This window comes from Myripristis murdjan, chromosome 5 (genome assembly GCF_902150065.1).
Source record: "Myripristis murdjan chromosome 5, fMyrMur1.1, whole genome shotgun sequence".
In the NCBI taxonomy this organism is placed as follows: domain Eukaryota; kingdom Metazoa; phylum Chordata; class Actinopteri; order Holocentriformes; family Holocentridae; genus Myripristis; species Myripristis murdjan.
Window position 1 is genome coordinate 11,823,605 of NC_043984.1, and position 22,460 is coordinate 11,846,064.

At 41.0% G+C, this 22,460-nt stretch overlaps 2 protein-coding genes across 16 annotated transcripts in view; one reads left to right on the top strand and one right to left on the bottom strand.

The window, feature by feature from the left end:
- Window positions 1–1,013: 1,013 nt before the first annotated feature.
- On the bottom strand, window positions 1,014–5,763 carry LOC115358651 (inhibin beta B chain). The gene is made up of 2 exons (XM_030050590.1): window positions 5,227–5,763; window positions 1,014–4,681 (listed from the first exon to the last, which is right to left on the bottom strand). Exons 1-2 carry the CDS (start codon window positions 5,600–5,602, stop codon window positions 3,900–3,902), a joined length of 1,158 nt encoding a protein of 385 aa, XP_029906450.1. The 5' UTR covers window positions 5,603–5,763; the 3' UTR covers window positions 1,014–3,899.
- A 2,585-nt stretch (window positions 5,764–8,348) lies between these two features.
- r3hdm2 (R3H domain containing 2) overlaps window positions 8,349–22,460 on the top strand; it is a 69,645-nt gene continuing 55,533 nt past the window's right edge. For 7 of the 15 annotated variants that reach the window (XM_030051258.1, XM_030051266.1, XM_030051262.1 and 4 more), the window contains exon 1: window positions 8,350–8,670. The gene's annotated coding sequence lies outside the window, so the exon portion shown is untranslated. Of the gene's footprint in view, window positions 8,671–9,025; window positions 9,072–18,785; window positions 18,898–22,460 lie in introns of all 15 variants that reach the window. The other 8 variants (XM_030051259.1, XM_030051267.1, XM_030051263.1 and 5 more) reach the window with 4 other exon arrangements.

Here is a 22,460-nt window from a genome sequence, read left to right on the forward strand (position 1 = left end):
TTACTGTATGAATACAATATGTAACGTATGTTTTATAATGTGAAAATAAATAGATACACCCCTTAATCAGTGACAATTCATATTAACACAGTATATGTGTTCCAAATGCTAAGACTTGAACCAAGCTTATAAAACCATGGTCATTTAGAGATTTGTGTTTAATTAAAAAAAATATTTTATCCCCATATGCAACATCACTTTGTTTGCAGCTTACGATTTTTCTTGTTTATCAGCTCTTACTAAATATCATTGCTAAAATGAACAGATTCTAGCTTTATTGTTTCCTCGAAAAATGCATTGTTTACCTCTGACCTGCTGCCTCGGCTTTATACTGTGATCAAGCCCTAATGCAAACGCATGGTTTGACAATGAATACATGCCTCGGGAATCGGACAACTATTTACACACCAAACACAGACAGTCCATAAAACCACTTCACTATTTGTGTGAGCAAACACGCCCTTTGCCTTACAGACGGTACACAGTTACCACAGCTACCACATGGGCTAAAATTGGAAACTTTATCACTGTGTTTTCAGATGCAAAGAACTCTTTTGACTTATATGGATGCATTTGAATCATCTGTACCATCGCCATGAATACTGATGCATAAAAAAGAATATCAGTAAAATTTAGTCCTAAGATATAACTTTTTCTGGGCACTCGGACCATTCAATTTATATTTCGAAAAATTCTCTGATGTTGGAGAAGACAGAGGGGTTTGTCGTGTCCCCCAATTTGTTACGTCACACTGAATTACAGCTCCACTGAGAATGAAAAGATTGCAACTGTGAAAGGCATTTGTGGACCTTTTCTAAGGGTATGTCCACATCTTCTCAGTTATAGCTGCTGTATCATAAAGTTCAATGCAAGGTGAAAGCAAACACTCTACAAGTCCATGAACTCCCATTGATAAGCAAAAGCAAAAGCGATACAAGGATACAGTTGGGGATACAGTTCCTCGTGGCCGTCTTTAGTCCCATGGAAATAACCAAAATTCCAAATATACGCAGTCTGAATTCAAATTATTTATTTATTAAAAATAGTTTCATTGTAATCACATAATTTCAGCACATTATGACAAACTTCTCACATATATTTGGTATTACAAAGTATTTATTTATGCATAAAATATAGTATCATATATATATAAAAATAAAGATCAGAATTACAACAAATTGCTACAGAATTCAAATGCTGGCTCCATTTTCACCAGTTACAGTATACAGAAATCCCTGCATCACTCCTATGCTCTGCAAGTATATACAATATCACATATTTAAACACAACTAGAGCTTAAGAAAACAACCTAATTGACATTTTCTTTTTGCCTTTGCATTTTTTTGTCGTGCCAACCATCACAACTATAAGTAGTAGATGCATCAAGCAGAATTTGCTCCAAAAATACAGTAGGGTAATAAAGTGCTTAGTAAGCTGTGTCAGGATGGTGCCTCAATGTCACATAGAGTCCTGCGACAGGAAGTGCTTGCAAAATAAAACAAATAAACAATAAACTGTAGCAGTAATTTGTTGTCTGCAGGTTTGAACAATAAGGTGATGATACACAGGCAGCTTTTTGCGGCGATATTAATTGTGGATGGGAAATGGAGAGGATAAAAATAAATCTGAACACATATAAAGGTAATTAAGAAAAACGTGATTAGAAATGTTGGTGATACTTGTTCTCACATTTCCTCCATCTTCATTGCCTGAAAATGTTGCCTGTGTATCATGGCCGTACAATACAGTAAATAAGGGCTTTAAGCCATACATTTATCACTATAGTAAGGAAACAAAACACCATCCAGAAAGCAGGCAAGATCTTAGACTTCTGCGCTGCTAAGCTTAGTGTAAACTAGGTTGAAAAGACGAGCTGAAAGACAAAATGTTTTTAAAAATCTGCAAAAACATCAAATAATGATTGCCTGGAAAGCTTATGATTTTACATCATCCAAAAAAACTTTAGACTTTGAGAGATATGGATGCCAACGTGCCCGCAGCACATGCCCGTTGACCCACCTGCCTCACAGACCTTCACATTACCTGACACTGAAGCAATAGCTAAATGTTTGCTTATGCAGCTGAGGAATAACCTTCAGTTCATTCCGTCAGAACACCTCTTGCCCAACTGATTACCTGAGTAAATAATACAGTGAAGATGCTGATTAAACACATTTCAACCTGTATGCATCATCGGCTAATGTATGGGCAGCTGTCAGGGCTGACTCTGCCTGCTCAGACGGTGAAAGTTGTCACTGTTGTCTTGTGTTGCATTAATCATAAGAACTGCTTAAAACTTCACAATGTAATGACAATACTTGTTGAATGAAACACAGAAGTATTCAACTTATGATAATAACATAAGTAAAAGCTGACATAAAGAGTATGTTGCAAGTTTGAACAAAAGACTTCCTTAGTCACTGATGATTAAAATGAAATTAATACACTCAAACACAGTGAAGAATACTGTGAATATGAATATAGACTAGATTCCCTTTGGACGTTTGTCTTCCTTTTAGCCAATGTGACATGATTCCAAATGATTCCAAGTTGCACTTGTACGTCACAAACCATTTTGGAAGGCACAATTAAAATTTAAAAATATCTTCTTATGGATCCGTGGGCTTTATTTAAAGCTAAGAAATGGGGCAGAGAAGCCACAGAAATCCCTGTAAAATGACAAATGTTTGCTGATTTTATATGTGAACACAGCAACGGCGACAAAATGCAGAAAGAAACAAAGCTATGGTGCTTTGTTTCAAGTGTTCTCACTTCTACTCCCAAATTCCTGAGATCTCTTAAAATCTTTACTGCATCACCGAACACAGTCCTAGCAGCAATCATGAAAGACAAAATATATGAAAAAGAAAATGAAATGCTCTTAAGTTAACATTGGATTGAAGGCTTTGTATTAATCTCTTTCCTCTTTGTTAATGCATTTTTGTCATACTATATAGTATACACTTTAATTACATCTACTACTTACTTCAAAATAGAAAATAAATTGCAATATAATATTGACAAACTTTGTTTCTGACTACAAAACTCAGCTGGTTCTAGGCACTGAAATTGTGTTTCAGTCTTTAAAACTGATAATAAAAGTCAAGATAATATAAATGCAAAACTACTATGTTTTCCTAACAAAAGAACTGTCGTTGATTCCTAATAAAATCTCTCCAGACAGGACATCATGTCATCAGGCCCTGGTAATAGCTCTCATATAAAACGTCCATACCCTGTTAACAGGTTGATATAACTGTACTTTGAAACACAGTTTGTGACACTATAGTTGCTCCATATACGCTGAGTGTGTGTGTGTGTGTGTGTGTGTGTGTGTGTGTGTGTGTATTCATTGCTAAAAGAATGTGTCTAATTTGATGCATCAGTTACATGACTAATTTGGGACAAAACACTTCACAATGCAATATATGTTAGCAAAAATATATGTTTGAGTTCATTCCTCAGATACTATCCATCTATTTGTGTCATTTTGCAAAAGTCATCATTCAATTTCTATAATCAGTGGATGATCCAGTCTGTGAAGGTGGTGTCATTTTGTCATGCAAGAATGTAGAGCTGTTTTGAAAAGTATAATTTCTCATAATTAATCGTTTGTAAGAGAGAATATCACGTACCATGTTTTTGTTTCAAATGGTGCACATTTCTCATTTTCAAGCCAGAATCATTAGATGTTGTGTCAGTATGTGTTAGCATTGTTGTGTTAACGAGTAAAACAAGTGTGGGTTGTCCCAAGTTAGACACAGAAATACTGGAAATCCCACATCATTTGTACACGTCTGTTTGTTCTGTACTGTGCTAATGCTTCTTTTTAGTTCTCGGCATAAAATAAATGCAAACAGACATTAACTTAACTACTCTGCTCTCACCCTGTCTCTCCTTTATGTACATCCGCAGGACTCTACTATCATGTCGGGGACGTCTGTTTTGACGATGCTGTGCTGGGAGTTGAAGTACACCATGGAGAGGGGCCGGCGCTCAGTGGGCACGCAGCACGACGAAACGGCCGTGTTAATGCCATTGACTTTCAGCAGGCTGAAGACACTTGCGTGGAATGAGGAGGCTATGCCCGGGGAGCCAGACAGGTGCTGGGGGCACTGACCCATGCAATAGTTCATGTGGTAGCCCTCGGGAGCGATGATCCAGTCCTGCCACTGGATATCCTTGAACTTGATGTAGAAGTCCCTCTTACAGCACACGGTTACATCATCGCCGCAGCGCAGCGAGCGCTTCCTCAGCATATGTTTGGAGTGGTCGTCACGGAGACGCACCTGGGCCACCATGAAGGGCTGGTTGGGGGTGTCGGAGGGGCCATCCAGGGAACAGAGATTCTTCCCATCCTCATCGCAGCTAACCTCCAGCCGCAGACGCCGTTTGCCCCCATCCAGGAATGCCTGCAGGGTGCGAGTGATGGGGAAGGTGTGCCAGTTACTCTCCTGCACCTCCAGCATCTTTTCTATGACCAGGGTACGGCCAGAGCCTGACACCCCATCGTCTGCAGAGAGGAAGACCCGGGCGGGGAGGCGGGAATCCCGGTGTGGGTCCCCAGAGGAGCGGGCGTAGATCCACAGGGAGGACTGGAGTACCTGGATACTCTGTCCATGCTCCTGCAGGAACTGGAAGGTGAGGCTGAGACTGGGTCCATCACCGTTTTCTCTTTCATCTAGATTAAAGACAATTAAAAAAAAAAAAAAATTGTGGATGTTTGGGTTGTTTGGGAGTTGTTTTTTTTTTTTTTTTTTTTTTTTTTTTTTAATCATTTCACACAAAGGGACAAGTCACTTTCAACAAATCTCTGTGTTTTCAAAAATGAAGTTGAAATTTCATGTAAGACGAAGTATTGTCCAGGGAGCTTATTTCCAAATGTAGCTTGACTAATTTATTTATTTATTTATTTATGTATTTAGTGGGGGCGGACTATATAATGAATGCAAAATCAGCCTTGATGTCAGTTTACAACAGCTAATCATTTCCTTCAGACGTCTTACTTTACGAAACAAAGATATGACACAATGCAGATGAATGAGTCATCTTAGTCACATTTTATAGGCGGGTGCAATAACTGCAGAAGTTAACGAGGCACATGCAAACTTTGACCTAATTTGGAAAGGTTTTACGCACAAAGGTAAAACGCACTCGCCGTAGGTCAGTAATTCAGTACCATAGAAAATCCAGTTATACAGCGTAAAAGGGGAATATCAAACTTACCTATGTCTGCAAAGCTCACTATTTCATACCCCTGATCTTTGGCAGGTATGTTGTTGTCCAGCTCCAGAGTGCCATCCTGTCTGACGCGTCCTGAGTGCAGTTTGCGCAGCGCCGTGAGGAGCGCTACCCGAGGCACGGTCTGAGTGATGTTTGGTCTCTCTTTCAGGTGCAGCTTGTCCAAGATTTGCTGCTTTGCAATTTCTATCATCAGCCTTTCCTCTGCGTCCTTCTCCATCGACGGCAAACCACAGGACGGGCAGCCCGTGGCGTCACCAGCCCAGAGACCTTTCAGCCACAAAGATGCCAGCAGCAAAAACGTTGAAAATACAGGGAACGGCATCATCCTGGACTCCTTGGCTGAAGTCAATAAATGCATTTTAGTGCTCGGCACAAGTAAGAGAGCGAATAAAAGTCTTGAAATCGTGTTTGGATCTGTGTCCCTGATTGCTCTTTGGAAAACAAAAGTTTCCCAAATGTTGTGAGAGGTCCTTGTGAGTCGCAGGTGGACACAGTGAAGACGGGAGGCGAGAGAAAGGAGTGGAGTTTCACCAACCTGATGGTGGAGATATCTGGGGTAATCCACCAAAACTGGTGACACGTTGGAGGGACGCACCAATGAGCGCATCGGGGCATCGAGGAAATTACTGGCAATGCATCTGTCTCGCCCTCTATTTCACACAACACCGCACCACACACACACACACACACACACACACACACACACACACACACACACACACACACACACACACACAAAACACAAAACACGTAGTGGGATAAAGGACATGGCAGTGGCACAACACGTCAAGGACATTACTGGCACGCATCACCCCCCCACCCCGTCCTTTTAGGGCCTGCTAACAATGACAACACAGGCTGTAAGGCCATGCTCTGTTTAACGTTTCAATATGAAGAATGATAAGGCTCCATGCGTGACACTCTGCATACACACAGGCCAGCGCCCAGTGCCACGTTGCCCTAATTCACTCGCAGCAATTGATGACGGAAGGTGCACACTGCCACCAGTCTTACTGATCAAAGTTGAAGTTCTGTGCACTTTAACCCAGTTACTGATATCGATGCCTCGACCCGAACATTTGGGCTACATTGCACTGAGAGTTGCTAAAAGTGCTTACAGGGCGGGGACCAGCGTGCTATTTGAAACACGTTGTGTCATGTTCCCTATAAAACGGCGCACAATATAATCAGAGCATTGCAAAGCGATGTGGCTTTTTTGGGGGGGGGGAGGGGGGGGCTATGTGCGCGCCAGTGAATGAGTCAATCAGTGAATGAGCATGCCACATTTTTGTCATTTTTTCATACTGCTGTCTATCCAAAATGATTTTCACATCATATTATTTAAAAATACAGAACAAAGTTGCTTTCTGGGAATATTTTGATGGGGTAGGTCTACCCCATTAAATGTGACGTAAGTCCTTCCCAATTAACGTGCGTTAATTAAGACTGACTGGATGGTCCCCTGGCTGTCACCTTCAGAGTTTGGCTGATGGGACATCCCGAGTTCCCCTGCATCCTTTCTAGAGTACTTGAGCTACGAGGTGAGGCATTACTCAGAAGCCAAGACCTCCTAACTTGTGATGATTAGGCCTGGTGTAGTGAAATACTATTTCAGTACTATCACATAACGTCAGTAATAATGTCCAGAGACTAGCCCCTGCACACCTGTATGCGTCCCAGGCCTCTTACTAAAGCAGCTTAGACATTACATATTAGAAATCAGCGCTATTTAATCTCTTAGATCACACAGATTGAGTTATCAAGATACATAAAAATGGGTAGCGGTATGTGACAAATTGCCCCCGTGGGTGGATGTTACTCATTTCATTTCAGGTTGCTGTGACTGAGTAGCCTTTGTGTACTTGTGGTCTTGTATTGGAGTGTTTCTTGTTTTAAGTCAGTAACTTCACTTTTACTTTGCCCAAGTACAATTTTGGTGAAGTATAGCCACATTGTAAATCATATCCATATCACATCCATATCCATCCACACCTTCAGACTCTAAAAGCATCAGCAGCTGGACCATCATTACCCGTCAGAGTGTGGAGAGACAGTCAACAAAGGAGAGACAAGTGGTCTGGCTTTACTTGATCAGTGAACATTTTGTAATGTCCAAATTAAAAAAAAAAAATAAATAAACACATCAGGTTTGAACTTTGTAATTTTGTCCTTTTATAACATGGAAAGGCTTAGATTTAATAGGGTAAAAGTAATGTTGCCTAACTGTTTCTATGACTCTTAAAATCAATGAAGTCAGGACAGACTGCCTACAAATACTACTAACAATTTCTGATTTCTGATCTGCTCAACTGCCCTGAATTGTGAGTCTGTATGATATTATTAGGCCAATTTATCACAATACAATTTGTATTATATTCTTAGAATATTTCAGCAAGGATTTGTTTTCTGTGTTTTTTGTAGTCCTTAGGTTTTTTTTTTTTTTTTGAATGCGTGGTTGTGACCTGTAATTTGAACCTAAACCAGTAGTGCTTGACTGCCGACATGTGGACTGTTTCAGGAAGTACAATAAGATAAAGCAAGTAGACCACCAAAGGAAATTATAAGTAAAACGAGTATCATAAGGGTGATTTTTTTCAAAAAATTGCACTCAACACGCCTCTGTTCAAGAAGGTTTGCTATCAAGTGAGGATGTTTGTAACCCACCCAGAACAATGACAGAGTAAATAAATAACTAAAATATTTGTTAAACCTTGATACACATAAAAAAAAATATCACACGTAACTTACCTTGCTAAACTTAAACCTGCAGAAAAATTGTATGCTAAAACTTGTTACCCAAGTGTATGTGTCAGGTAATTCATGTGTCTTGTTGACTACATAAATAGCCTGCTACACAAAAACATTATTTATTTATTTATTTATTTTAAACTTTGAATGGGTTCAAACTGATTCCAAAGTTAATATGAGGGTTAATGCGTCTTTTTTTTTTTTTTTTTTAATCAGGTGTATTTAAATAATGAGTGTGAAGAGGAAACAAATGCTTTCTCATACTTTGTTCAAAGATGTTAAAACCTTTGCAGCTTGTGCATGTTGTAGCCGTGTTGCACATAAATGTTTCCTGTGCCGTGAACGCCTCCCTGCGACTGTCAAGTGCGCCGCTGACGTAAACTATCAGCGAAGAAAAAAAAAGTGACGCTGACATACAGGAGCCGGAGCCGAGAGAGGGGGAATAGCGTTTTGTTTCTTTTTTTCCTTTCAGTTGTGTCCTTTATTCTTTGGTATTTTGTTTTTAAGCTGTATTACTGTAACGGTTTCGTGCAGCCGCTAGCTTTGCCTGCCTCGGCCCGTGCCAGCCAGATTAACGTTAACCGTTCACGTCCCTCTGTGTCTCTCACGCGGCGCTGTTTTGACAGTCGGGGTCGCAGTGAGCCAACACAAGCTAGCAACATCACTACATTAGCATTGGTAAGTCATCCGGAGAGCTAGCCAACCTCACCAGCTAGCACCTCCTATTTTGAGACCTGTCAGTGCTAGCACGGCGTCCTTAGTGTGTCCAGATATGTGCTCCTTTGTTGGCTAACTGTTGGTTTAGTGTTACCCCCCTAAAATTTACGTTAGGAGCCGTCAACACAAGAGAGCTGTGCACTGGAAAGAAAGGGCTAGCTAGCAGGCTAACATTAGCTAGGTAGGTGGCTAATTATACTCGCCGGAGGAAGCAAGCTAATGCCGTGAGCTAGCTATTGTTAGCGTGTAGGTTAGCTAATGTTTCAGCCAACTGCATACCCACGGCATTGAGCACACTACCACCTGTGCTCGACAGACACAACCAGAATTCTCCACACGGACTAAATGCAGCCAGCAAAACGGTGAGCTAAACCCCACTGATAAGTTTTCACGTTAACGTAACGTTACTTGGGGCTGGTTCCACAATCTTTAGTTGCAAATGTAGCGTTAGCTTCATCTTTCAAGTCAGTGATGTCCACCTCTCTTAGTATGAAATGGCCAAGTTTACGCTTTTGTCTATCTAGTTTTAGGTGACAGTCCTAAAGTAAGCATGGAAAACAGGTGGATGCGTTGTCTTGCTTGCTGGACGAATTGATTGGTTATAGGCTGTTTCAATTTACTCCAATCTCAGTTCATTATTCAGAGACAGGCTGTAATGCGTACCTTGTGACCTACAGGAGGTGTGTGTGTTCGGTGTTATTAAGAAATAACACTCAGTGAGGAGTGGATATTATGAAAAGGGCAGGTGAAAATATAACAAAACCTGTGCCTGGTATTTGGCTAAGTTACTGATATAGGACTAAGGACAAAAGAGGCCCAGCCTAAGTTTGTGATTTTAGAAATTAGTGTAAAAGCAACCAGGCTACACCTTGATGTGACTGTGTTTATCACTCTGCTTTGTGGCGGTCTGTTTTGGTGTGTTAATGGGTTCCTAAACTTTACCTGCATCGAACCAGATTGAGTCAATGTGGTATGGCCCACAGTTAGGCATAGTTAAGTAGTTTGTTGGGATCCAGCACAAACTTCAAGTAACTCATTATGTTCTCTGAGCCGTAGGCCTAGTTCATAAAGCACCAGTGTATTTAGGTAATCTTTTATCAGGATATCAAGATCACTGGAATAAGAAAACCTTCACAAATAGGCATTTCTCTTGGTAAAAAAGTTCAGAAAAAGAAAAGAAATTTCAGTCATTTTTTACTCAGCCCATCTCAGTTGAAACATGGGTTTTTCTAATGCTGCTCTGTGACACTTCTACAAAAAAAGAGCTAAATTTCCCTGGAGATTACTGTTTTTTAGAGTGTCAAAAAAGACAAAAATATGAAGTTAATCCAAACTTATTCAAAGTGCTGTGAAGCTTAATGATAGCACTGTAGGCTCGAAATTCAAATTTCTACCTTATTTTATTTATTTATTTTTTTTAGAATTTGCTCATTCAAAGGACTGTGTTTATCAATCTAGTGGAAGCATCTTGTTGCTTACATGTGCTTAATATACAAGGATACAAGGATACAAGGAAGTTTATTTGTCATTATACAACAGGTTGAATAATGAAATTAAAGTGTGGTTCCCTCTTGATTGATTAATTGATTGTATAGAAAATAAAATTATTAAACATGGAGGAGTGCAGATGGTGCATTTAGTAGTCTCACAGCCTGAGGGAAGAAGCTGCTCTGTAGTCTGGTTGTACGGCAGCGAATACTTCTGTATCTTTTGCCTGATGGCAGCAGGGTGAACAGGCTGTGGCTGGGGTGGCTGTTGTCTTTTAGGATCCTTTTGGCTCTGCGCAGGCACCTCACCTCCCCGATATCACTGATGCTTGGTAGATGGGTGCCAATGATGTTTGGGCAGTTTTAATCACTCGTTGCAGAGTCTTCCTGTCCTGGGCCGTGCACATCCCATGCCAGTTTGTGATGTTTCCAGTCAGGATGCTTTCAATCGCTCCTTTGTAGAAGCTGACAAGAACTTGGCGTGGGAATTTTGCTTTCTTAAGTTTCCTTAAGAAATACAGCCGTTTCTGGGCTTTTTTAACCAGGGCAGAGATATGTGAAGTCCATGTTAGGTTCTCTGTTATGTTGATTCCCAGGAACTTAAAACTGCTCACTTGCTCCACCTCAGCTCCATTAATGTAGACAGGGTTGTGTGTCTTTGCCTCTTTTTTTCTAAAATCAACTATCAGCTCTTTGGTTTTGCTGACGTTGAGCAGTAGGTTGTTTTCTGTGCACCATTCTGCAAGATGGTTGATTTCCTCCCGATATGAGAACTCATCATTGTTGGAAATCCGGCCGATGATGGTGGTGTCATCCGCGAACTTCACAATAGAGTTCTCTCCATGTCCATAATATAAGCTGGACTTTATGTGTTTTACTGTTATTAAAATCAAAAATAACATAATGGACACAGACATAACGTTTGGTGACCATTTTAAACAAGAGCTACTTTGTGTTTCAGCGGCAGAATGAAGTGAAGGTTGACATTAGTTTTCCAGTTTGTTGTTTAACAGTTGTTGTATTTTCATGACTCTTAAAGTTTTAAATGTGACATTTTCTTGAAGAGTCATGTAAAATTTGACTTTGCCATTTGTGTTCACCACTTTTTGGGTTGTTCAAGCATGCACTACCAATAATTGCAATATACCTAACAGCAATTAAAGGCAGCATTTGTTTGCTATTGTTTTGATGGTTGACGTGAAGAACAAGTGCAGAAAATCTAGGAGATGATGAGGTATATGTTGGACATTTGGACCTACAGTGCCATAGTGTGGCTACAGAACTCTTGGGTCATGCTGAATTGGAGTAATTTTATTGGGATTTTTTTTTTTTTTTTTTTTTTTTTAGAAATCCCAGAGAGGCAGGTCCTGTACCCTTTAGTTCTTTTGGAGAGAGCTGATACATGTCAGTGTTGGCAAACTCACTGTATGTGATGTGGACAAATGTCAACACTGTTTCAGTTGACATGACGGTGAAGAGATGATTACCAAATTTTATTTTTGTGGTGAGCTATTCCTTTAAGCTCCACGTTTTGACACTTCAGCTTAAAATAGATAGGGAGAGTGTGTCAAAAAAGGTGGGATTGCAGCACAGACTATTGGAGCTGTGATTCAGACATCTGCTCTGGTTAATCAACATGTGTGACTGGAAGCATAAATATGCATATAATTTGGGATAGGCTAGGCTGGTGATTTCTAGGATTGGTAAGTGGCAGGCAGGGACTGTCACCACGGTCACGTTGGATGTTTGTTGTCTTGAATGTGTCAGTGTTTCCATGTTTTTTTGCGAACTGTTCTGAATGAGATGAAGGATGAGCTAAGGAGATGCTTTTACAGAGAAGCAATTAGTATTTTTTTTTGGTCATAAACTGAATGGTTCTTTTGATATCTGAAACTAGTGACCCCCAGGACATTTCCTGCCCCGTATGCCTCTGTATGTTGGTCACCTACCTTTTATGAGCAGTCTTGAGTCTTGATTGTGGATGAAAGGGCAGTGCTACTTAGAAAAGGCCTATCCACAACAGAATCTGGTGTGAATCATAGAATCAACAATCTTCTGTTGCTAAGGCCACTGATGAGAAAGATGGAGTATCCTGCCTGCCTACCTGCTAGCATGTTTCTTCCTTATGTCGTGCACCTTGGCTAGCTTGGACTTGCACTGCCTGTCAAACCATCCTAGCATTGGTAGATAAGGTATTTGGTGGGTTTGTTTAATGAAGCTCATATTTTTTGACAGTGTGACAATTGCTCAACTGATTGTGGTCAGGTTTATGAATTTCAGTGAGTTTGAAAAGTGCATGCTTTTGACTATAAAAGTTACTATATTTGTATGCATATAAAGCTTGTGACTTTATGTATTGTATATATCTCACTTGCTATGTGCTACCTCCCTACTTATTTATACATGTTTGGATTATGGATATAACTGCTTAAATGTTTTTTAATAGTGTTTGTCAAAGGCTGCAGTCATTCATATTGGCAGCTATTATACAATGAGACATTGATCTCTGTTAGTTTGTTGACCGTGTATCCATTTCTGCTTCTGTCTCTGAATCTCTGCGTGCAGCAGCAGCAGCAGCAGCAGAAGAGTGGCTTTTTCTAGAGAGATTTGAAGAGCTATTTATAGATCTCTGCCAGAGCACCAAGCGTGGTGCTGTTGCTGCTGCTGCTCTCTCTCCCTTCTCTTCACCACTCCTGCTTTGGTTTCTCCCTTTCTCTCTCTGTCTCCATTTGTTTCCTCTCCTTTGCTTTTTCTTTATCTTTTGCCATTTTCTTCTCTTGCTGTTTCCCTGTCCTCTGTTTCTGTGATCCTACATTGCTTATTTGATATACATTATTGATCATAGTGGAAGGGAGGTGACTGTTTGTGTGGCTGCAAGTCCAGCCTCTGATTGGGCATGTCTGCTTGAACTGACTTTACTGTCACTGCTGCAAAGCAGGAGGGTTTTAGCATGGTACTTTAAAGCAATGATTGTCTATTGGTGACCCATGGGCCACATCTGGCTCGCCAAAGCCTCTCATCTGGTCAGCAGACTATTCATGAATTCAGAAAATGTGAGGATGAAATAAATGTGTTTAGGATATCTAGCATTTTTTTCTTCCTACATTGAAGCAACACCGAAAACAGTTGAGATGGAAATAATTTTATTCGGAATGATTTACTGGCCCTAATATGTGCATTGGACCCGCGGGTTTAAAGATGTTATAAATCCCCCTGTCGGCTCATTATTATTTACCCACAAAGCTGCATTTGCTTCACTGGTTGTGTACTAAATAGCAGCAGCCTAGGACAGGTGAAGCTGAAATGAATTCCTGTCTTTTATGAATGGAATGCAGCTTGTGCCATATCTTCATGCAAGCATGGCAGCAATGTTTTCCATCAGTCAGTACACTGCTTAATAGCATCAAAATTGGTTAAAGTTGATTACCATTTCCTGCTAATCAAGGCTGCATTCATACATCTCCAGAATCACAGATATGAGCCATCAGTCTGCCTTTGCAAAGGTCTTTGCTCTACTGAGAACATTTTCTAGTTAAGTATCTAGTTATTATTATGGATTTCCCATGTTTTTTAGGAGTCTGTTGGCACTGATATAGGCTAATAAAAATAATCTTAATTTTGTAAGAAAGTGAAAATATATATATAAAAAAATAATAGGCTAATAATAGGCTAGGGCTAAATAAATTACGATTTTGTTGAAAATCAGGCATGCACAGTGTCTTTATAGAAAACATCTGGCCCTTGGACAAATGTAGTTAATGACCCCTGCGCCAAAGGGACAGGCACTGGTGGAACAAGTAGGCCTATCTGTTTTGTTGACAAACACTAGTTGAAATAAAATTTTGCACACTTTTATAAAGTGTATGTAATGAATCACTAGGATTATAACATGTATTTTTTGATAAACAGTTTTCCTTCAACTCATGTATTCTCCCAAAAGTCTATAAGAAATTTATGCCCAAGTGAAGCTTATTTTGTATGGACCTTTTTGGCCTTTTCCTGTTCAGCTTTCTGTGTGAGTAGCTATTTTTAAAGTGATTTATAAACACTTTACCTCACGTCTGTGCGATGTGTCAGTGTTCTTCAGCACCTTGTTGGGTGATCGCGTTAACTGTTCAGCCAGTTTTATCATTGGTATCTTTGGCTACTGATCCTCTGTCAGCTCCTCCCCCTTATCATCCCCCTCCTCCCTTCAGAGAGAGAGAGAGACCGAGAGAGAGAGAGAGAGAGACCGAGAGAGAGAGAGAGAGAGACCGAGAGAGAGAGAGAGAGAGACAGTGAGAGAGAGAGACCGAGAGGCCATTTAAATGCAGAAGAAGCTGCTGGACTTGGTTCGAGGCATTAGGTGGCATTAGTGCTTGCTGTCTCCTTTATCCCAGTCATGTGGTCAATCTGAGACAGACCTTTCCTTGGGACATGGTAGGACTGCAGAAAAATTGTTTCGATTTGGCTCCACTCAACTAGATGGGTACAGGAGGCCAGTTCTATGCAAAATATGTACATTTTAAAGAAGAACATTGCCTGCTGTTTTCCCTAAAACAGAACTCATTAGTTTATTTCTATGATCATGGGCTGATTTGTCAGCATGAACCTTTCCTAAAGCTAGACAAGGGAACAAAAAGTCACTTGTCATCAAGACACAAATTTTAGGTTTTCTCTGTATACTGTCATTAGGAAACTGACATTGTGGGAAAAGTGACACACCCTGGTTGATATTTCAGGGATTTGTTCATCCTAATAAATGTGAATGAACAGACTGAGACCTGCTAGTTTAGTACCTCTTGGCTGCAAAAGTTTGAATACTACTCAACTTGGCTGTATGCTGTTCTGATGAAATCTATTTATTTATTTATTAATTATAGACATCCCTTTGACCATCGCCTTATTTATCTGTTTTTGGTCACCATGACAATTGTGTTCAAAATTTTGTCATTTACATCACCGGAAAGCTCTCTGTACCTCCAGTTCAGAGGTATCCCCGCTCTTTAATACACACCCCATGGATCAATAGAGCGTTTAACAGCTGAACTGAAAAAACAATTAAAACACACCATTTCAACACTTTAACACCCACAATGCACAGGTACATGTCTTATCTCTTATGATATTGAACAGTTATCACATTTTGATTCTAATAGTTCACTTGATGTGCCTTAGCATTACTCACACTTCCTTGTTTCCTTTGCTGTTTGTTGATATTTTGTTGTGCTCATGTTATATAATTTCAGAACAACAGGGTTTGTTCCTGGAGCAACAAAAAGCTGTTGAATGTGCCTTTTATGTTTGCACTCACTTCCAAATCCTGCTTGTAATTACTAGGGTTGGGAACGAAAAACCGATACGACCGGATAACCGATTTTACAGGCGAGAGATACGGCTGTATCGGTAGCAGACTCCGAAATCGATACGAATCAGCCATGAATCCTTAGATGAATCGATTGTAGAGTTGTGGATCGGATATCGCAAGACTATGAATCGGTTGCCTGAGGCTTTACAGTTTTCATCTCTAAACAACGCGAGAGCTCACGAAAGGGACTCTCCCGCATGGTCCGTAACGTTAAGGGGCGCAGCGCGGAGCTGGTTGGCGCCCTGTGAGGTCAAATCTGGGTGGCACAGCCCCTCTAGTCATTTCACCTGCACCTGCACCACCAAGAAAAAATTACAACAACTGCACCGGCACCGCACAAGTCCAAAAGGCAGAGAAACTTTTCAGCTACAGCAGCGCACTGACATAGATTGTGTAACAAAGCGAAGAGTTGCCACTCCGATATATTTTCCCTGGCTAACAGGAGCACACTGTCTTAGCTTGTCTATTCAGAGAAGAGGTATCACTTTGGCTTATTTTTCATATTCAATCTATGTTATCACAGGCATACTCCTGCTCATTCATTGGTAGTTGAATTGTTAGGTCTGTTTGATAAGTAATTTAAATTTTTAAAACAAATAATAATTTAACATATTGTTAAATTATTTAACATATTGTTAAATTATTGGAGTCAAACTTACTGGTAAATATCTACTCCTTCAAGATAATTTATTATGTTCTACAACTCATAAACATACACTATCACTAAATACTGAGTGTTTGAGAAGCATATTTCCTCTGTGCTACAAAAGATCTGAAGTAAACAGTGCTCTCTTGTTGTCACGGGTCCGGACAGAACCGCCACTGGTTCCGTGCCCGGACCGCAGTCCACCATTTAGTGATGCCCGGTCTACATCAACAAATGTTAACTATCGTATTGTTTACACTGTATCGAATCGTATCGTTCTTAAACCGTATCGAATCGTATCGTTCTTAAACTGTATCGAATCGTATCGTTCTTAAACTGTATCGAATTGTATCGAATCGTTCTGTATTAAAAATATATCGTTTTTGAACCGAATCGTAACCCGTGTATCTAGATATGTATCGAATCGGCCTCATGCCAGAGATTCCCAACCCTAGTAATTACCACTAGGAGGTTGATGTGAACTGTTTTCTTTGTCCATAGTTTGTATCAAAAATATCCAATGAAACATGGACGCAGCAGCTGAGGGTTTGACCAGTCTACTGGCTAATATATTATTGTTTTGGAGAGCAGTGCATTCAGTGAATTGGAAGTAGCCTATGTATTAGGGGTGGGACTTGTACACGTGTACACGGTTAGCCAGTCATAAACGTTTAGAAAAAACACTAACCGCGTACATCACAGGTGTCAAACTCGTGCCATGGAGGGCCAACAGGCTGCAGGTTTTCATTCCAACCAACAACTCCACCAGGTGATTTCACTGATTAGTTAGTGATTACTCTCTGTTTGGAGGTAGGGTGATCAGTGAAATCACCTGGTGGAGTTTTTGGTTGGAATGAAAACCTGCAGCCTCTTGGCCCTCCATGGCACTAGTTTGACACCCCTGGCATACATGTTTTTTCATCACATGACTTTAAGTTCACTTACAAGTGCGATGGCATCCACCAAAAATAGCAGCACTGTTTTGGCTGTTTGTTTGAAAGAAATGTAAGTGGAAACACTGTCAAGTGTACACTGTGTCATGCTGAATTAGCCTTTAAGGGTAGCAGCACATGCTCAATGGTAAACCACCTGCGGTGGAAACACCTGAACAGCCTGGGGACAGAGCCCGGCATCAGTGCAGGTGCAAGTGGAGGACAACAACTGCAAGCTAGCATGAAGGATTTCATATCCAGAAAATGTGACAAGCCACGAAGAGAAGTAATTAACAACTTAGTTGCAGAAGTGGTCGCCCTCGACATGCAGCCTGTGTGGATTGTTGAGGACGACGGATTTTACGTGTACATGCAATTATACACTGCGTGTACACGTTTAGAATTTTTTGCACACATTCCCACCGCTAGTACATATAGCTCTGCAGTGAGCTAAAAGACAAAATTTTGAGGAGAATCTATCTTTGTGATAGCACAAACATGGAAAATTAAGTCCAGGTTGAAAATAACTTGAGTTATCCTCAAGCCATGCCACCTTGCCTCCCTGCTGAGGTTAGGGTTAGGGAACTTTTTGCTGAACTTTTGACTGCCTCTCTTTGACTGCCTCTCTCTGGCAAAGGTTGCAGCGAGGGGCTGCAAGGACACGATGAGGCAAATGTGTGATCTTGTGGGATTAATCTTTTTCCAAGCTAATGAGGTGTTTTTTTTGCCCCCGCCCATCGCCCCCCACAACCCCAAACCCCAACCCCTTCAATACCTTCTGTTGCATTATTTATTTTTGACCACAGCAGCAGTGCTCTGTTTCACCAGCAGTAAGCCAGCAGTCTAAGCTTGTTCATTCTTTACAGAAAAGAGCTGTGGATTAAGAGTTTTTGGATTTCTAAGTTATTGAGAATAATAAATATTAGCTGTGGTTATAGTGAGAAGCATGAGTCTAGCAGGTTCCTGGATTGCATCTGTTTCTGCAGATTTATGTGTACATATGTATTTTATGCAAAAATGATCAGAAACAAAGGAGCTTTGAAAGAATAAATCTATTAGCTTACTTTTTGTTTTATTTTAAGGGTCAGTGACATGCTGGTTGATTCAAGTGACCCTTTTAACAGCTTGGCTCCTTGATGAGCCCTGGGCTGGCTGTCGTAGCGATTATATTGCTGTAGAAAGAGGAACAGATAGAGAGAGAAAACGAGATATGTAAGGGAGAGAATCCACACGAAAGGGAGGGTTGGAAGAGAGGGGAGCAGTGAGAATTGTGCGCATGATTAGGATACAAGCACTAGAGAGTGAGAGAGAGAAAGAGAGAGAGAGGGAGGGAGGGGGAGGGAGGGAGAGGGAGCCAGCCAGCGAACAAGGCTTTCGGTTTTCCTGTAGTGCTTGTGCTTCATTCAGAAAAAGGAAGGGGGCAGTCAAAAGTGGTTTCTGTCCTCGTTCAGGGAAAAAAATGTGAAACAGAGGTATTGGCACTGATAGACAGGAGGGTACCAGAACGAGAGTAAGGAGAAATGAAAGAAAGAAGAAAGAGCTGAAGAGAGTGACAGAGCTGTTCGTCCCTTAAACTCAGCTGATTTAATTGCCGCAGGGGATGGAATTTATTCAGTTCCAGTATTTACTGAGACAAAACTAATGTCAGTGTTGTCTTCGTCCAGAGCTGCTGCTGCTGCTGCTGCTGCTACTGCTTCTGCTTCGATAATGTGCTTTTATCTGTGAGACACCTGATCCTGCTTGGCTGGAAATCCACAGAGCTGAACTCTAAATACAGTAAGCCTCTACTATGTGTGAGTGTGTGTGTGTGGTTCATGTCTTTGTCAGTGAGCGTTAATAGCGTGAAGCTGAGTTGATTAAGCTGTAGCCTATTCTTATGCATTTCACAAGTGTGGAGATTTGGTTCAACTTTCAGTCTTAGCCACTGTTATAATTGCTTCTTATCTTGGCAGTTTTCATTGTTGCTCTTTTGTAGTGTTCCTGAGGTATGATTTGGCTCTAAAAGAGTTCAGCTCTTTTTGCTGTCAGTTCCCTTTATCGAAAGCCCAATTATAGCTGCAAAGCACTATAACAGTTTAATTAAGCCCTACTACAAAAATCAAAGAATGCAGTTCATTGTCTAACACAGTGTGATATACCCGCTCTGTCACTTGTGTAGGCTCAGCATACATTTATTAGGACACCATAGCATGAAGCAGAGCCACAAACAGTTTTTAAGCAGATGGATTTTGATCACTACAGGCTGATGGCACTGTAGCATTTGAAGTGACGCGTGTCATGGTGTCGGTGTGTGCCTCACTGTCAGTTTATGTATGTGTCGGCAACACACACACATACCGGTCACACACACAACATATTTAGTGAGGCCAGTGCTGAGGTAATGAGGAATTCCCTTCTAGTGTGTCCCTGTGTAGGGGGAGGGAGAGGTGTGGAGGAGGCCTGGTGGGGGTGGAGAGTCACTGAGAAGTGGGCGTCACTCTGCAACCCTGTCATACTGAGGAGGGTGGTGTGCAGGGTAGAAAGAACATCCCGTGGGTTTACATACAGCTACATGTGGGGAGTCCTTTTGTGTATAGGGACCCTAGAGTCCAATCCAGGGAAGATACTGCAGGCTTGATGGTGCAGTGATTTGTGATCAGTAAAATTAATAAATGCATGGGATATGAAATCTGGTTTTATCTCTAAAGATAACATGCGTTTATTGTACTCCCACCTGTGTATGTATGTTTCCTGATTATTTGTTGCGGAACACCATGTGTGGAAACACAGCAAGAATACTGAGGAGGTGAGATAGAGAGGCAGCGCAAGCGTGAGAGAAAACACAGCAGCAGAGCCCTCTTGAATAAAAAATCTGTCGCTATAAATAGCAAGCCGTCCTCATGGCCTCAGCGCTGTTTCAGGTTTAGAAAACCTGGCTTTTCCCTCTCTTTCTCTGTTCTGATGGTTATAGCACTTAGGTCTAGTGAATCAGACTCGCAATTCTGCTTATCACTTGCTCTTTATTTTATTCATTATTCTCACAGCCCTGTCTTGCAGATCTGTCTTGTGCAAGATATGGCTGTTTAGATCACGAGTTTGTGTGCGTGCATGTATTTCAGCATTATAATAAACCGTGATGCATCAGTTCCTCCACCATTGGTGTGCCATTACTAAGCTGGCTTCTTGTTGGCGCATGAAATACCAGTGATACTGTGATTCTACCATCTTTTCAATTAAAAATCCTAAAAACAGACCACCACAGCAGCCTCCAAATTAGACAGAAGCAGCTCATTTGGTGTCAGGCTGCCAGAGCTAATGCTGTTTTCTCCCTAATGTCCCCCAGCCTGCACATTTGCCCCCATTCTTCAGGGAGAAAAGCGAGGAAAGGCACGTAGTAGCTAAAGCCAACAGCTTATCTCCAGTCGACATGATGAAATTTGTCTTGTTACATTTCTGAATGCTTGTCTTTGCATATGACCATGTGTCTGTTTGTTGTTTGTTTGTTCCTTGAGAGTTCTGCTCCCCAGGTAGTTGGTGCTCCTTAAGCATCCCTCCTGCATGCTAATTAGCAATCCGTGGGAAAAAGACTGAGCAAGAAAGAGAGGGAGCTGGAGAGGGAGAGAAAGGAAGGAAAAAATCAATAGCAACCCCTGGAGTGGCTGCTGCTGTAATTGCCTTTAAAGTTAGCAGGTTCACGCTGTTCTATCCTCCTAACTGGTATGCCGGAGTTCTTTTCTCCTCACTCTTCTCTTTTAGATAAACATAAACATGGGGAGGAAAATGATTTTAGAATGTTAGTGAAGCTGCACGTTGTAGTTCAGTTCCTACACCCACCAACCCCTTGTCTCCTCCCCATCCTTGTCCTCCCTCCTCCATATCTCCCTTTTAATTTGATCTCTCTCTGCCTTGGCTTCCACTGTAAAATTGTCTTTGCGTAGATCTCTAAGATGTTCCGTTTTTCAGAGGCAAGTCCATTCGTTTTTCAGTTGGAGATGTGCAAGAAGAGGACAGCAGTCTCATGCTTGAATAGGAGTTGCAAGTCAAATGACGGTTTTAGCTTTGTCAAAAAGTATTTGAAGTTGGATATATTTTTATGCCATCACTAACCATACCAGTTTGCTGATTCCAATTGAGATTTGGTCCATGAGGCTTGCAAAAAATTGGCTGTTTGTTCACTTGTAAAGGGCTTTGATGGCAATTTGGCAATACTTAGCCCGGACTGTTCTTGCAGCTACATGATGACAAAATTTTAATGTTTGGCAAAGACACATACCCATTAGCTATGGTTTTTAGAAAGGGTAAATGAAGGAGTGAATAATTTAAGAGAGAAAACTATAATTGTATATATCCCAGCCGGCCTGGGAACACCTTGGGTTTCATTCAAAAAGAGCTGGTGGATGTGGCTGGGGAAAGGAACATTTGGGCTGACCTCCTTAGTGTGCTACTGCCGTGAACTGGTCCCAGACAAGCAGCAGAAATTGGATGCATACATACTAAAATTGGCACTGGACTTAACTGGGTGGATCAATTGTCTTTTTATAGAGAATGCATGTGGAAATGATACAAGTACATTGAGGGAACAATGACTGGAGTCAGTAGTAAGTAAGTAAGAGAGAAAGACAGTACATGACATACTCAGACTCAGACAGAAGAGGAAAAGTGTAAGATGGCGAGCATAGGTAAGTTGCAATAGTGCTTGGCAGGTGGAGGTTCTGGGAATGGTTGGTTGTTATTGCAGGTGAGCAGATGGCAGTGCGCAGCGAGATGCTACCCTGCCACCACTGTCAGGTCAGCTGCGTGATCTGGCTCCTCGCGTGCCGTGTGCAGCTACTCTAATTAACAGTACCTTCTTATCTGCTCTGGGGCTGCACTGTTACCAGAGCCATAAACACTTGCTCACACTTCTGTTGCATACAAAATGGCGAGCAGAGTGAAACTGATCTTATGAGTTGAAAAGCAGCATGACATTCAAATGCAAAATGGTTCTTGATTAAACATGGTATGTGTAGAGAGGCATTTTTACTTGACGTGAAATAATCACAATGGAGCAAAGGGACCTTGCACGCAGTAGGACTTTTATTCAAACCCTCTGGAATCAGCTTTCAATCTGTTGAAATGTAAACTTCTTAAATATATAAAATATATAAACTAATTAATTGTGCCTATATTGAATTATTTTTTTTCTTTCATTTGGTAGTTTGGTTGGCTAAATCCAAGGTGGAGCTAGATTAGGTTCACCTCAGCTGTTTTTCAGCTATAACTTCATCCCTACTTAATCTAGCCCACAAGACTATCAGATGTTCTCTACAGTATGTATGTCATTTTGTGACCACAGTCCATACATATTCGAGATAACAGCA

What these genes read in the sequence shown, in the direction of transcription:
- LOC115358651 (XM_030050590.1), bottom strand. Translation starts at nt 5,602, where the DNA reads ATGCATTTATTGACTTCAGCCAAGGAGTCCAGGATGATGCCGTTCCCT. An exon ending in AGTGAGCTTTGCAGACATAG is followed by an intron (nt 4,682 to 5,226) that starts GTAAGTTTGATA and finishes TCTTTAATCTAG; the next exon opens with ATGAAAGAGAAAACGGTGAT.